Source organism: Hyperolius riggenbachi, chromosome 7, assembly GCF_040937935.1.
Source record: "Hyperolius riggenbachi isolate aHypRig1 chromosome 7, aHypRig1.pri, whole genome shotgun sequence".
In the NCBI taxonomy this organism is placed as follows: domain Eukaryota; kingdom Metazoa; phylum Chordata; class Amphibia; order Anura; family Hyperoliidae; genus Hyperolius; species Hyperolius riggenbachi.
In genome coordinates this window covers 65,310,583-65,325,834 of record NC_090652.1, presented here as the reverse complement: position 1 = coordinate 65,325,834, position 15,252 = coordinate 65,310,583, and the positions used below count along the sequence as shown (strand labels likewise).

Genomic DNA, 15,252 nt, shown 5'->3' with positions numbered 1-15,252 from the left:
CTTTGTAGCTTGTGCTCCTGTTTGATTGCCTGAGGAAGCGGGGAAATCCCGTGAAACGCGTAGCACCTGGGAGTACCAATAAATTGTTGTTGTTTCCGACTGAACATTTAGTCTCATACCGGTTCTTGGTTTCTATGGGTGGTGAGTCGTGATTTATGTCTCCCCCCAGTTTTTAACTTCCATTGTGTTTTTACCCTTTTTGGCGCCTCTGATTCTTATCCTCACTACAAAGCGATCCACCTATGGTGGCAAGGATTCTTCCTAATTTCTTTCTACAGAGAGCAACATCTTATACCTGAATGGGGTCAGGTTCTAATTCTCCCCACTGGCACATGGAGTGGTTGCCTAGGGGCAACCCATGTTTGTGAGTATAACCTTTTTAATTAATTTTGTTATTATTATCCAAAAATACCGCACCATTTGGGCTCTCGGTCTTTTGTTTTTGTTTCTGAAGTGCAAAATAGATCTGTGGCTGGTTTCCTGCCAGCCTGTCGGATGGTATTTCGACAACAGATGATAGACAAAGAACAATGGATGCCAAGATCTGAATGTTACAAACTCTTAAAGACCTCATCCTGAAGGGAGGGGTTGACATAGTTTTACATCAACTCTAAAAAAAGAAAGGTTGACTGTATAGGACTCCTAAAGGATGAGGGAGGGAACTCAATGGTGGATGACCAAAGTTATTAAATGCTTTCTTTGCTTCTGTCTTCACAAAGGAAACAGCACTGTTGCAAATTACAGAGGCAGAAGAGTCTCAATCTTCTAACTGTAATATTAAATACTTAATGCAGGAAGAAGTGAAGGCAAGACTAAATAAATTAAAAATAGACAAGGCACCTGGCCCGGATGGCATGCATCCTCAGGTCCTAAGGGAATTAAGTTCAGTTATAGATAAACCCCTTTATCTTATCTTTTGTGACTCTCTTTCAACTGGCAGAGTTCCAGTGGATTGGCGTACAGCCCACGTTTTACCATTATTTAAGAAGGGCAAAAAATCAGATCCAGGAAATTATAGACCTGTAAGCTTAACATCAGTTGTATGCAAACTATTTGAGGGGTTACTAAGAGATACTATACACGACTTCATAGTAGAAAATAATCTTATTTCTCAGCATCAACATGGGTTTACTAAAGACAGGTTCTGTTTGACTAACATGCTCAGCTTTTATGAGGTAGTGAATGCTAATATGAATATTGGGAATGCTGTAGATGTGATATACTTGGACTTTGCAAAGGCCTTCGACACTGTTCCCCACAAATGTCTGGTGCAAAAGTTGAGGATGCAAGGACTGGGGAAGAGTCTGTGTGCATGGATAGGGAACTGGCTAATGGACAGAAAACAAAGAGTTGTGGTCAATGGATCGTACTCAAAATGGGAGACTGTTAGCAGTGGGGTACCACAGGGGTCTGTTCTGGGTCCAGTGCTCTTCAATTTATTTATTAATGACCTAGTAGATGCAGTAGTGAGCAATGTTGCTATTTTTGCAGATGATACAAAATTGTGCAGAATCATCAACTCTCAGGAAGATAGTGTCATATTGCAACAGGATCTGGATAGGATGGCTATATGGGCACACACATGGCAAATGAAATTCAATGTTGAAAAATGTAAAGTCATGCATTTTGGTCGTACCAATGGTCTAGCACCATACAAATTAAATGGGATACAGGTAGGAACATCAAACTTGGAGAAGGACTTAGGAGTACTCATCGACAACAAGTGAAATAATCGTACTCAATGCCAAGCCGCTGCAGCTAAAGCTAACAAAATTTTGGGATGCATTAAAAGGGAAATAAAAACTTGAGATGCTAGCATAATATTGCCCCTGTTTAACTCTCTAGTAAGGCCACATCTGGAATATGGAATTCAGTTCTGGGCACCTCATTACAAAAAAGATATTGCAGTTTTAGAGCAGGTGCAGAGATGAGCAACAAAATTGATGCGTGGGATGGAAGGTCTCACTTACCAAGAAAGGTTAGATAAACTGGGTTTATTTAGTCTGGAGAAAAGACGCCTTAGAGGGGATCTAATTAACATGTACAAATACATCAGAGAGCAATATAATAGCTTGGTAGATGAGCTTTTTGTCCCTAGGCCTTCTCAAAGGACTAGAGGACATGATCTGTGCATGGAGGAAAAACGTTTTAGCCATTTATTTAGGAAAGGATTCTTTACAGTAAGAGTGATTAAGATGTGGAATGCATTGCCACAGGAAGTCGTTATGGCAAACACTATACCTGCATTTAAAGGGGGCTTAGATGCTTTCCTTGCGTTGAAAGACATCCATGGCTACAATTACTAGGTAATGCCTAATGATGTTGATCCAGGGATTTTATCTGATTGCCATCTGGAGTCGGGAAGGAATTTTTCCCTTTTGGGGCTAATTGGACCATGCCTTGTAAGGGTTTTTCCGCCTTCCTCTGGATCAACAGGGATATGTGAGGGAGCAGGCTGGTGTTGTACTTTGTTCTCTGGTTGAACTTGATGGACGTATGTCTTTTTTCAACCAAAATAACTACGTAACTATGTAACATAAGAGCTGAGGCCCTCCCTGAAGGAGGAGAAAATCCAACTCTTTTACAGAGTCCTACCAAAAAACGGACTGCACACCTGCATTTGGGAAGGACACTACACATCCTCAGATATGAGATTTAATTATGAATCGATAAAGTATGCCTGAGAACCTTTATAAATAATCAAATCTGACTTGTGTGGGAATTTCCCGGAAGAAGTGTCATAATGAGCCCAACAACTTTGGAAAAGATTGTTCTGCTAGCATTTTTGTGAAGGCTAAAAATCCCATGAAATATGAAGAACTCAGATCAGCTCAGACTAGTGAAAGGCTCCTTTTTGATTTCTGACAACCTTGATCTACGAGTTTTTCAGCAGGAGGGCGGAGGGAGGGGGGAGGGGGGGAGGGGGGGGGGTTGCTGTGCTTTCCAGGAAAGTTCTGATAAGACCTAATTACCTATGCAGTTTGGCCTGGCATACTAGAGAATGTTTAATTGTCAGCTCTGGCTGCTTGCAATGTGATTGAAATATATGTGCAAGCTCACAAGATTAATTTTTGCCAGCCTTGGTGCTGTGTAACCTGTGCACGAGACAGGATGCGTTTGCAACTTATGAAGGCATCACAAGAGGCCCAGATGCACATGCAGGAATCTGTGGCAAAGTCTAGTGAAGCAGGTAAAAAAGGGTGCCAGAGGCATCCTGTAAAAAACAATAGGCGGCAATGTTACAAACTGCAATTAGCGGCTATAAATGACAGTTTGGGCACCCTGAGACCCCGTATGAAACATTGGGTGCTAGCAGTTTATAGCCACCATTTACTGTTTATATTCACTAAAAGCAGCTTTTAACATTATCACCAATAATTGTGAAAATATCGGGGATTAGGAGGTTGGGGTCTTTAGGAGTGTTAGGTGTGTGTGGGGGTTGTTAGGTGTTAAGGTTATGCACCATCGGGGGTAAGGTTAGGTACTATTGGGATGGTTAAGGTTAGGCACCACATGGTCACGAGTCTAAAGGTTGGGCACCACGGGGGAGGGTTTAAGTTTAGGCACCAACAGGAATGTTCTTAGGGTTAGGCACCACTCATGGGGTCTTAGGTTTAGGTACCACCAGGGAGGTCTTAGGGTTAGGCAACGGTAGAGGGAGGGTTCTGTGTGACAGTAGGGTAATTTGTTTAAAAACAGGCTCTAAATACTTCCGTTACTTACTATGTTGTTCATCTATTTGTTAATCTTATATATTAATTTATTTAAATGTTCACATTTAAACCTTTAAATGGAAACTACTTATTGGGTAGGACTTACCTGTACAATAGATTTGGGATTGTGAAGTATTCTGTCCAGATTATCTCCATGAATGTACTCACTTGCCAGCAGGATATGCGTGTCTGTTTTTGTGGCTGCCATCAGCTTTACAATGTTGGGATGATGCAACTTCCTAAATGAGAAAGCAATGGTACACTTTTGGTTTCTTAAAGTGAACCTCCGGACTAAAAATCTACTGAGCAGAACTGAAAAGGCTTGGTTTTTCTTTAACAGTTTCACAGCATCAGAACTTTGTTTTTCTTACCAAAGCATCATTTTAGCTGCATTTTTATCTAAGCTCCACCCATCAAAGAAAAAAAGCCCGGGCTTTTTTTCCCTGATGCTGTGCAGAGCATGATGGGATTTCCTATGTTGTTATTCACGTTGCCTAGCAACTGGGAGAGGTGCTCAGGACACAGGGCAGTTGGAACTGTGTCTCATGCTCCCTGTCACCTCCTTTCAACCACAAAGATGGCTGCCATCATGAAATCAATCATTTGCCTGTTCTTTTAAAACAGTGTGGGTAAGAGATTATATTACCTATCTATTTTAATTAACATAACTAATGTAACTTAATAACAGTATGTTTGTTTAGGCTGGAGTTCCTCTTTAAGTACTTAAAATGTCACTTTCACAGATAAAACATTCTTTCAGTCTGTGTAATGCATGTATTTTAGCAAAACATATTGCAGATGCTAAGATGGTTAGGTTGGGCACACGGCATTGGGAATATGCCATATATAACTGTGGGTTAGCACTCCTGATCTCAGTCGCAGCTATGGTGTATGCAATCTCCTCCATTATGCTTCCAAGCGGTAAGGCAACCATGGTCCAGAGCATTCTGCACATGCATAGTTCGTAAATAATCCAAATTGCGCACACACAAAACATTACTGTCTGTGGCTGCTGTGCACAATCGCTGGGAAGCATAATTGAGGAGGTGTTGTGCACACAGGACATTGCATGTGTCATAGCGGTGACTGTGCCCGGTAGCAGCTTTTTAAGAGGGATGAAAGCAATATAACAGCGGTCTTAAGGAACCAAGCAACTCTATGGGGGTGGGGGCTGGAAGAAATTCCAGGAATGTTTAAATCCTGTTTGTGGTGTTGTTTTTTTAGCTTAAGGTCTCTTTTAAAACACATCCAGTACATCTTCATCAACTTACACTGTCCTGGGTCCCCTCCCCCACGGAATCACAACATGCTCTCTCACTCTTACAGCTGGATGTGAGACCAGGACTCTGTGCACTGGCTGCTGTAAAATTCCTGCAGGTAATAGATCAGCCATGTGGAAAAGCGGGGAGTTGAGACTCCTGACACTTTGGGCTTGATTCACTAAAACGTGATAACTCATTATCACGTGTAAAGGCTTTGCACATGCAATGTATCGTTATCCCATGTTAAGTATCATTATCCCATGCTAAGTATCATTATCACGTGAAGTCACTGCAGATCACGCGAACAGAATGTAGATCATGAATTATTACTGTATACAGTGCGGAATGCCATTGAAAACTACGGCGCTTCGCCCGATCAGAAGATAGAGTTTGGTAATGAAATCAGCAATGGTGCTTACATTAACATGTGAGTTAATGTAATATGGTGCGTGCAAAGTGTAACACGCGTCACTTTATGTACTGTATACAGTAATAATTCATGATCTACATTCCGTTCACATGATCTGCTATGACTTCACGTGATAATGATACTTAGCACATGATATCATGTGCAAAGCGACTTATCACTGTCGTGCTAAGTGTTAGCACACTTTAGTAAATCGAGCCCTTTGTCTGTTAAACACAGAACTCCTCTTGCGAGCTTCACATGGCCCGGGCACACAAGCAGGGGTAAGAAGTTAGGACAGGGCAGCCATAACATTTGACTTTTACAGAATGACAGCATTCAGGGCTGCAACCATAAAGCTGCTGCTCCTGTCACACTCAAGTTAGTAAAGCTGTCCGTCCCACTCTGTTCCTGTCTATAGCCTACGGATGATAGAAAGTGACGGTACTCCAGAGGAGGATTGATTGATGTGCGATTTAACTTCATGGGTCCCTGTCAGAAGGGCCCGGAAGTGAGTATCAAGGACTGTATTTAATTTGTATTTGATATAGATGTGCAATAAATTAAGTGCTTTTAAACGGTATACGCTTAGATGTGTTTTGGTTTATATTGCATTTTATTGGGAGCGATTTAAGGAGAAGAGGTGATCGTTGATGACCAAGGATGAAGCGGTGATCGTAGTTGTGATCTGGCAAAAACGCTTTTAAGACCTTATAACCCGGGTCTCAATATATTCCGGTAAGCCTGCACTGTATTGGGTGTTTGGTGACGGAGATATAAGTGTGGAATATCCAATAGCGCTGAGGTCATTTCAAGAACTAATTTTTTCTTAATTTCGCATTTAAAATTAATTTAGAAAAGAAAAATTCTTAGCAAAATGTACCACCAAAGAAAGCCTAATTGGTGGCGGAAAAAACAAGATATAGATCAATTCATTGTGATGTAGTGATAAAGTTACTGGGGAATGAATGGGAGGTAAAAATTGTTCGGATGCATAAGGTGAAAAACGACTGAAGGCTGAAGTGGTTAATTCAATCACAAAATCCTAAAAACCACACTACTGGATCCAGAAAAGACATAAATAACATTTCACATAATAATGGTAAATACCCCCATTGCCAAGGTTGACCAGTTTTCTCCCCAAACTTTTTCAGCTCCTTGGAAAGTAGAAACTGTACAACAAGCAGTTATTGGCTTGAGGGAACCCACAGCTCTTCTTGCTCTATATTTTGTCATTTCTCATTCTTAAAATTACATGTATGCACACAAAAAAAAAATACTTACATGCTGACTTGTATTTCATGGAATATGTCATTAAGTTCTGTGTCATTACATCGGATTGTCTTTACTGCTGCAGGTGTGCCTTGAAAACAGCCTTTGAACACCTTGCCAAAGTTTCCGGCTCCAAGTAAACAACTCTCATCAACATGGATGTCTTCTTTGGGTACAAACTGCACTTGGGGTAATGACACTGTTGTGTACAAAACAGATCCAAGATGACACATAATGAGTTATTTTCTGGAGAATTAAGAACACATTGATTTATAAAAATGTAAGCACCCGCTGCGACTGCCTAACGTAGCATGGCCACCGCAGAGTGGCCTCCTCGTGCCTCCAGGACACCATATGGCATCATCTCGCGAGGAGCGAGATTAGATGGGAGCTCGCACTCACACGAGCGCGCTCTCCCATCACCAAGCACAGCGGGGCACAGCGAGCAGCCTGCCAGCAGCTGATCAATGCTGGCAGGCTGTGATCATTATTTACACTAAAAAATGCATGTATATAGCGCTGCCATCTAAAGCAGCACTGCACAGAGTGTGTGCTTGTCACTTACCTGTCCCTCTGATTGGCTTACAATCTAATCCCTATCATAGGCATATGCCTATGTATGTAATCTGTAGTGTAAGGATCATAGTGGGGGAGAAGGGAGGGGGGATACAAAAAATGGAAAAAAAAAAAAAACAGAATCACAGCAGAAATCAGGTACCAGCAAAAGAAAGCACTATTTGTGGGAAGGAAAGGGGGTAAAATTAATTTGGGTGCTAAGTTGGATGACCAAGCAATAAACCGTTTAAGTTGCAAAGTGCTGAATTGTAAAAAATGCCCTGGTTACTAGGAAAGTATAAGCCTCTGGTCCTCAAGTAGTTAAATGTGTTTTATTTATTTATTTTAGACTCCATACCTTAAACAATTGCTACTTAACCTGTGCTGTCACAACAGCCTATTTAAAGGGATGGCCGATCCGTTCACCTGGCGAACAACAGCCGTTCGCTAGCTCAGGCTGAGCGTGAACAGTATGCGCCGTTCGTGCCCAGCCTAATTTTTTTCCTATAAAGCCATTTTTTGACTCTTCCCCTTGAAGTCAGCCATTTTACAGTCTGCCTTAGTCAGTGTAGGGAGAGATGCTGCTGCTGATGGTGGGGCAGTGCTAGAGAGGCTTTATTCAGTGGTGTAACAATAGGGGCTGCAAGGCGCCCAGAGCTGTTTTGGAGTGCAGGAGGGTTCACAGCGCATGAGGGAAGAGCATTGGCCACCCACATCAGTGGGGAGGAGGGGGCCATTTCCCCCCTCCCTCACCTCGGGCTCTAGGCTTAGAGTGATTTAGAATGGACTCTCCCCCATATGTTGGCCAGCTGGCAGGCTCAGTATCCACCCAGACCACATAAGCTCCGCAACTCATTCAGTTGGTTAACTGCACTCTCACGCCTTAGGCCATCAACTCTGCTGAATCCCGACCTGGTGACTCATCAGTGACTCATCTTATGCCCCTGATGAGTCACTGAGTGACGAAATCGATAGGGCGGAGTCATAAGCAGAAGCAAGACCAGCATGCCAGGACGAGATTCAGCGAAGGTGATGGCCCCAGGCATGAGAGCGCAGTTAACCGACTGAGCGCGAGGTTGGAATTTTTGAGTGCAAACTGATTTTATATTCAATAAAAGTTTTAGCAGTATTACACTATGTATAGTACTTTCATTGAGGTGCAAATCCTATAAGAGTGAACAAGGGACAAGAAATACAATTTGCAGAGAATACCCACAGAGTTGCCAGAGTGGTGGGTGAATGACCCGGGAACGGTCCCAAGGCGTTACTAGACCCGGCTGGGTCAACACTTACGGTGAGTGGCTCACCTAGGCTGTGGTGGTGGCTTGCCTGTCTGATATGGAGAACTGAATAGTGGAAACTGCACAGAACAGGAGGAAAGACTATGTAGAAAGCTGATCTGCTTGGAGCTCATATTTCACAATTTTTATATAGAGGACTATATAGTGGCACTACAGGCCTTTGTATACATATAGGACTTGCAAGCTATGAGCACCGCCTCTTGAAAATGTAATCTAATAACAATAAGAGGAGGCGAACTGGCTATATTTTATGTATTTTTATGCATATTTAATTTTTTATCTGTGAGCGCTTAAGAGTAACTGTCAGGCTGCAAAAGCTAATTTAAACCTCTATTCTCCTGTGTTAAACAGTTTAGAAGGAAGCCAAAAAGGCAATACTGAAATTAAAAATCTCTCTTACTTTGATGCTTGCTGAACAGCAAGGCTTGTTATTCCCAAGCTCCTAAAGAGGCCGACAGGGTGAATAACAGATACTGCAAAGCATTCTGGGGCTGCTCCTTCTCCCCACTCCCTTGGTCCTCCCCTTCATTTCCCTATACCGCCCTAAGGCTGCTTTCACAGTGAGAAGTTACAGGCTCATGTTACAGCAGCCAGTAAAGCAGTCTAACTCAAAGCACTGAAAAATCATTGCGCTGTGCACAGGGCACATGTTCCGTTAGAGTCCGCTATTGTTCGTAGCCACATGGCTAATTAATATTCACTGCACAGTAATGTTGTCCGGATCATGAACCATCTTTTTTGTGAGTCGAATCATCAGGAAGCACCGTAAGGGAGGATATTACGTCACAATTGGCTTCTTACAAGACAGACAATCATGGAACCTGCCATGAGCTGTCAGGAGCATCAATCTCTGCAAATACTATATAAAAATTCTGTGAAATCGAAATGTGGACAGTGAAATGCATATGTAATGTAAGTACAGCCAATCTTTAGCTACTGATATATGTGTTTTTTTCTCTGAGACCCTATACCTAACAGCTCCTCTTTACCTCTTTGAATCATTACAAAGATAATCTAACTGTCTAAATAACCATGTAGTGGGGGCGTGTCCGGACTCTGTTCATCACAGACGCTTAATCCCTCTGCTCCGAGCACAAGCCTGCTAAAGTGACCTTTACAGCTTGCCAATTTTACCCTTCTCTGCTGCACTGATAGAGACCCCACCAATCGAAACCAAGGCCACGAAGAAGAGAAAGAAAGGCTCTCCTAAGCCGCAGACACTGCCTGATCTGCTGAGGGAAGCTCCTAACCTGCTGATATGTCTTTATACCCACTTTAAGGCCGCTGTTGCTGAGACCTACCCCAATTAGGTGTTTACCTTTCTCCACCCTGGTGACATACCCTGAGGCACACAGATTATGCCACATTTGTTAATGTTGTTTATGTTTTTGTTATGTTTGGTTTACGTAGGCTTTCAAATCATCACCAATCTCACTATTCAAATAGATGCCCCCCAACACCTTGATAGTTACGATTCCATTACTCATACTACAACTCATCTCATCAAACCATAAATGGCGTTAAAAACATAACCTCACTTAACGTAAACGGCCTTAACTCCCCTGTCAAAATATTCTCCTTAATCACAAAACTGCAAAGACAAAACACAGACATTCTGATGCTTCAGGAAAAACACCACTTAGACAAACATCAGCATTACTGTGTCTTGCCAGGATTCCAACATATAACCTTTCATAACTTTCACAAGAAGAAGGGAGGTCTACTGATTGCCTGCAAGCAAAACCTTGCAGTAACAATCACTAAAGGAATAAAAGATGACCAAGGGTAAAAAAAGGTAAAAAAACGAGGGGCGTCATCATAGCAATTCACAAAGATCGGTGGACATTCACTCTACAGAAAAGGATCCTCAAGGTTGTTTTATTCTTCTCACTGGTCTAATTAATAATAGTCCTGTAACTTTGCTGAACCTACATGCTCCCAACTTAGGTCAATGCAGATTTCTGAAGAAGCTTCTTACTAGAGTCTGTAAAATCCAAAAGGATAGCCTCATTGTGGGTGGCAATTTTAACAGCATAATCAACCAATCTCTAGACATCACAAATCGGCACTCCAGATCCACCCTCTCCCCACTTCTTCACAAAGAAGATCTGTTTGATACATGGAGGTCACTCCACAGTGAAGAACGGGACTATAGGTTCTGTTCTCATGTTCACCAGACCTCTACAAGAATTGATGTTTCTTACAGATAGATACACTCTTCAAGCAGTAAAGAAATCTGATATACACACTATTTCTTGGTCGAATCATACTCCAATAAGTATGGCTCGCCAATTAGCTTCTCACATCTGGAAACCCTCCTACGGAAACTGAACTCTCCTTTACTTCTACAAGCTGCAAACTCTAAACTGATTTCACAAAATATTTGAGAATTTTTTTAAATGAATACAACGGAGGAAGTTAGAGAGAGCACAATATAGCAGGCCAATATATCAGGGGTCTTTTAATCCAATTAGGATCCAGAGCCAAAAAAGCCAGAAATATAACCTTTTCCAATATCGTATCTGCTATCACCAAAGCTGAGATGGAAAATCAATCCTTCTCATCCCAAACATTAGTTTTGAGTTTTTTGAGCGGAGACAGCAACTTAGACTTACTTTAGCATATTAATATGAATATAACTTTACTTCACTAGGATGAGGCTTAATTTTTATCATCAAAACAACAAAGCAGGACCACTTCTAGCTAAAATGATACAACATTAACAAGCTAAAACTAAAATTCAATAAGAATATACACACAGCCGAGAGGATAGACCACGGAAATGTAATCATACACAGGGTCACTAGGACCAGCCCTTTTAGTATAAATACAGGAGTATATACTGTAGCTCCACATTAATAGACCTAGTGGTCAGTAAAAAAACACAACTTTAATTGTGCCTAACAGGGTTCACAAAATAATGTATAAACCACTAGTGTGGAGGTCTTGGCTTATCCCCCACGTTTAAACATTGAATGAGGTGTAGCTATTCCACATTGAGGTTCAGAACCCTGCTGGTATAGGAGAGGTTTTAATCACTAACATACAATCAGCTGTCATATAGACTGCTAGCAGATGCTGCCTGTAGTCAGTACAAACCATCACCTACATATACATATCAGGAGGACATACTGTATAGAGGAGTGATAGTGCTATTTACAAAGTGATTGTATAATGTTCTTTAACATGTTTCCCCGTACGGCTTTTTCAAAAAGTGCTATACATATATACAATGAGCATAGTGCACCCCCCACCAGCAAAATGTCCCCCAGCAAATAGCCCAAGTCAGAGCTGAGGCACTGTTTGCAGTGCAGGTTTAAATAGACTGAGAGAGAGGACACACACACCCACACAGGGTGTGGCTGCATGCATTAACCATACCTGTTCAGGCACATATCAAGGTTCTGATGTATGTGAAGTGGTGCGCACTAATGCGCCCTGTAGCCAGCATCCCTGTAAGCTGTAAACGCCGACTACACTTGCGGTGTATCACTTCCGGTGGCCGCGACATCACTTCCGGTCGGTGCGTTGGCATAGTAACCAACAGCGCCGATCAATCACTGCTGTGTTGCGCTATTTTTAGCTGTATACGCATACAAGGAGGGGAGTGAACATCCCCACACTATTGGACATAGTGCTGTTAATCACTGTAAAGCTGCGCTTCAATTAAAACTGCTAAATTGTGCTACAGTCAGCTGTATAAGCGTACAAGGAGGGGGTAAACATCCCCATACTCTTGGACATAGCGCCGCTAATCAGTATAAGGCTGCGCTTCAATCCACACGCACAGTGGCAAAGTATTATATATGTGGAAGGTGTATATTCAGTTCCTCGCCTTAGCGCTGCAATGATGCCAATACATCTATGCATTGCATGTACTCAGAACATCAAAGTCTCAGCACAGATGAATGGCAGTTGCATTTGTACACTTGCACCATGCATATAGGTAGGAATCACATTGTGACTGATATCAAATTGAAACACATCACCTCAAGTGGCGTATATCGATTGCCAGGTGAGTATATAAAAATGTCTCAGCCACTATGCATTATGTCAATCTGATGGATACATCAAGGGGAATAGCGTCTCAGCATGTGCATACGGCTTTATCAGTCCATCTGCCTCCCTTACTACCATAGACTGCCAATCACCATCAATCCACCGATCAATCTATATATGGTGGTATCTGTTGCTCATGGATTCATAAATAGTTGCTTGATTACCAGATATGTTGCTGTAGGTATGTGAGTGTGAACCAATCAGAGGAAACAGGCCAGATTAAAATCCTCATTAAGCCGGTTTGGCGCATTCGAGTCCAAAACGAAATATCCACCTTGACTCAATTTTTTTGTCCAGGTTACCCCCCCCCCATACTTCTTTTCCATTCCTGAATCCCCCAGAACATGATGTCAAACCTGGATTTTGGGTGTACCTGATTCATGTGTCATGCAATCGGTGTGTCGTTCCTGTGTTTTATGTCACCAATGTGTTCTAATACTTGCTCCTTGAGTGCTTTTGGGGTTTTACCCACATACAGAGGTTCACATTTGCATTTAGCCACATATACGACCCCCTTTGTATTGCATGTGATAAATGAGCGAATGTCAAAGACCCTACCATTTACTGGGGAGACATATTGTTTGATTGTGGGCGTATATTTGCATGCTTTACATTTCCCACAATGGAAAGACCCTTGTGGTTTTGTAGGTAACCAGGTGTTTTTTTGTTGTTCTGGATTCTTGGAAAACGTACTGTGGACGAGAATGTCCCTCAGGCTAGATGCCCTTTTATACGTTATTGAGGGTCTTGGGGGTAATATACTAGCCAGATCTTTGTCTTTTTTCAATATTGGCCAATAATGCTCGACAATTTGAAAAACTGAATGGGACTGTTCAGTGAACGTGCTCACCAACCGTGGTGGCACACTGTAATGGATTGCGGAGACACCGCCGCACGGTCTAGCAGCGGGGCGGCTGTCTCCGCGTTCAGACCGGCGGGTTCCGCACAGCAGCATGCGTCTGGTTTGTCTGAGCCTAGTAGTGCACACAGATGGAGAGCTACGCGCGAGCGCGCTGGGAGGCAGGACCTTTATGCCAAGAGGAGAGGGATCAGCTGATCAGGACGATCAGCTGATCCTAGCGCAGTGCGTGATTGGCTGAGTGGGGCTGGGCGGCGCTGAGGAGCGCTGCACTATATATACATCTTGCCTGTCAGTTGCTGGTTGTCTGCCGTTGCGAATACTAACGTGTGAGCACTCAGACCAGTCAGATCCCACAGTGTGTTAGAACCAGGAGGACCTGGGAATTCACACTTAGCCAGATTACGCTTGTGTTAAATGTTAGACCAGTTCCAGGGTGTTGTGACCACGGACCTCACACCCAAGCTTAGGGATACTGTGTCATTGCTGTGTTATACTTTAGACCAGTTCCAGGGTGTTGTGACCAAGGACCTCATACCCAAGCTTAGGGATTGTTATGATCGCTTCTGCAGCGTTTACTGCTGACTGCAGTGGTATTGCAAACCAAGCAGTTCTAATGTCATTACATGCATTTGCTTGCATAGTTTGGTTTGCACTTAAACTAGTTGCTGATTCCATCTGCAGTCGCTCTGAAGTTAATGACAGTTTAATATGCTTTTGTGTAAACAAACATTGTCTGCTGCAATGGAGGGGCAATCCCTTTCCTGCAGGCTGCATATCATTGTCTGCCTTTTCCTGCTATCAGCCTGTGATTAATTACCATTCACTTGTGTGGGAATCTGCAGGTCTGCTCCCATTGGATGACCTCAGTATAAAGAACTGCTTCCTGCAATGCCTCATGGGCTACCATAGTCTCAGATTCTGTCTGTTACTCTGCCCGTGCCCCACCTCGTTCCTAGTCCGTGTGGACTGCGCTGACTCCTGCGAAGGGGTCAGCGAGTCCTCCTAGTTCTGCTCTTGTTCTAGAAGTTGTTACTCTGCTTGTCTTGTGTCATATATTGGTTCATCGCCAATATATACGCATACTTGCGCATTTTGTTATTTTCTTTGTATTCGTGTTACGTTGATACATCAGTGTCGCTGATATATACGTACACGAACTGTTTATTTCCTGTGTTCAGTTAGTCAGCCTTCCAGCACGCTTTGGTAGTTTGCGCGTATCGTGGGCACCCGTGCTGAGCTAGTATCCTGTTTCTGGTCCTGTTTGTGGATTGCGTTCATCTCTGCGAAGAGATAGCAAATCCTTCTGAGTCCTGTTCCCTGTGTTACTCCAGTCTTAGTCAGAGTTCCTGCTTATGTCATATATCGGTTCATTGCCGATATATACATGTTAGTCAGACGTTACAAATAGTTTCATTGATAGCTTTAATTGTAATACGCTAGGAAATCATACTTATTGTATATTTATCTGTGTTACGTTCATCTATCTTGATCCTGCTATTTCCTGACTATCCTGTCCTGTCTTTGTGAGGCACGCCATTGCTGCAAACGCATTGGCTGCCTCATTCCAGTCTGTCTTATTGTGGACGCTTGCTGTCACTAAGTAGTGGCTAGTTAAGCAAGCGTTCATTCTGTCTACCTGTCCTGATCTCCTCAGTCCTGGTTTATGCGCTCAGCGCTACTTTGCGCTGAGACGTTATTACGAAAGTGTTGTTTGTGGCTGTTCGCATCTGCACCGGCTCTGTGCACCACAATCTCCTATTGGAGTCAGTCCTCTCCTCCACTAAACTGGGGATATCCTGATCCCTTGTGCTGGTGTGTGTAC

The 15,252-nt window shown here is 42.8% G+C and overlaps 1 protein-coding gene across 1 annotated transcript in view; it reads right to left on the bottom strand.

Annotated features, from left to right (window-relative positions):
- LOC137526029 (tyrosine-protein kinase SRK3-like) overlaps positions 1-15,252 on the bottom strand; it is a 120,851-nt gene that overhangs the window by 7,672 nt on the left and 97,927 nt on the right. Inside the window, exons 8-9 of the mRNA XM_068247240.1 lie at positions 6,666-6,852; positions 3,820-3,952 (exon numbers count right to left, since the gene is read on the bottom strand). Coding sequence (XP_068103341.1) covers positions 3,820-3,952; positions 6,666-6,852 — 320 coding nt within the window. The remainder of the gene's footprint in view (positions 1-3,819; positions 3,953-6,665; positions 6,853-15,252) is intronic.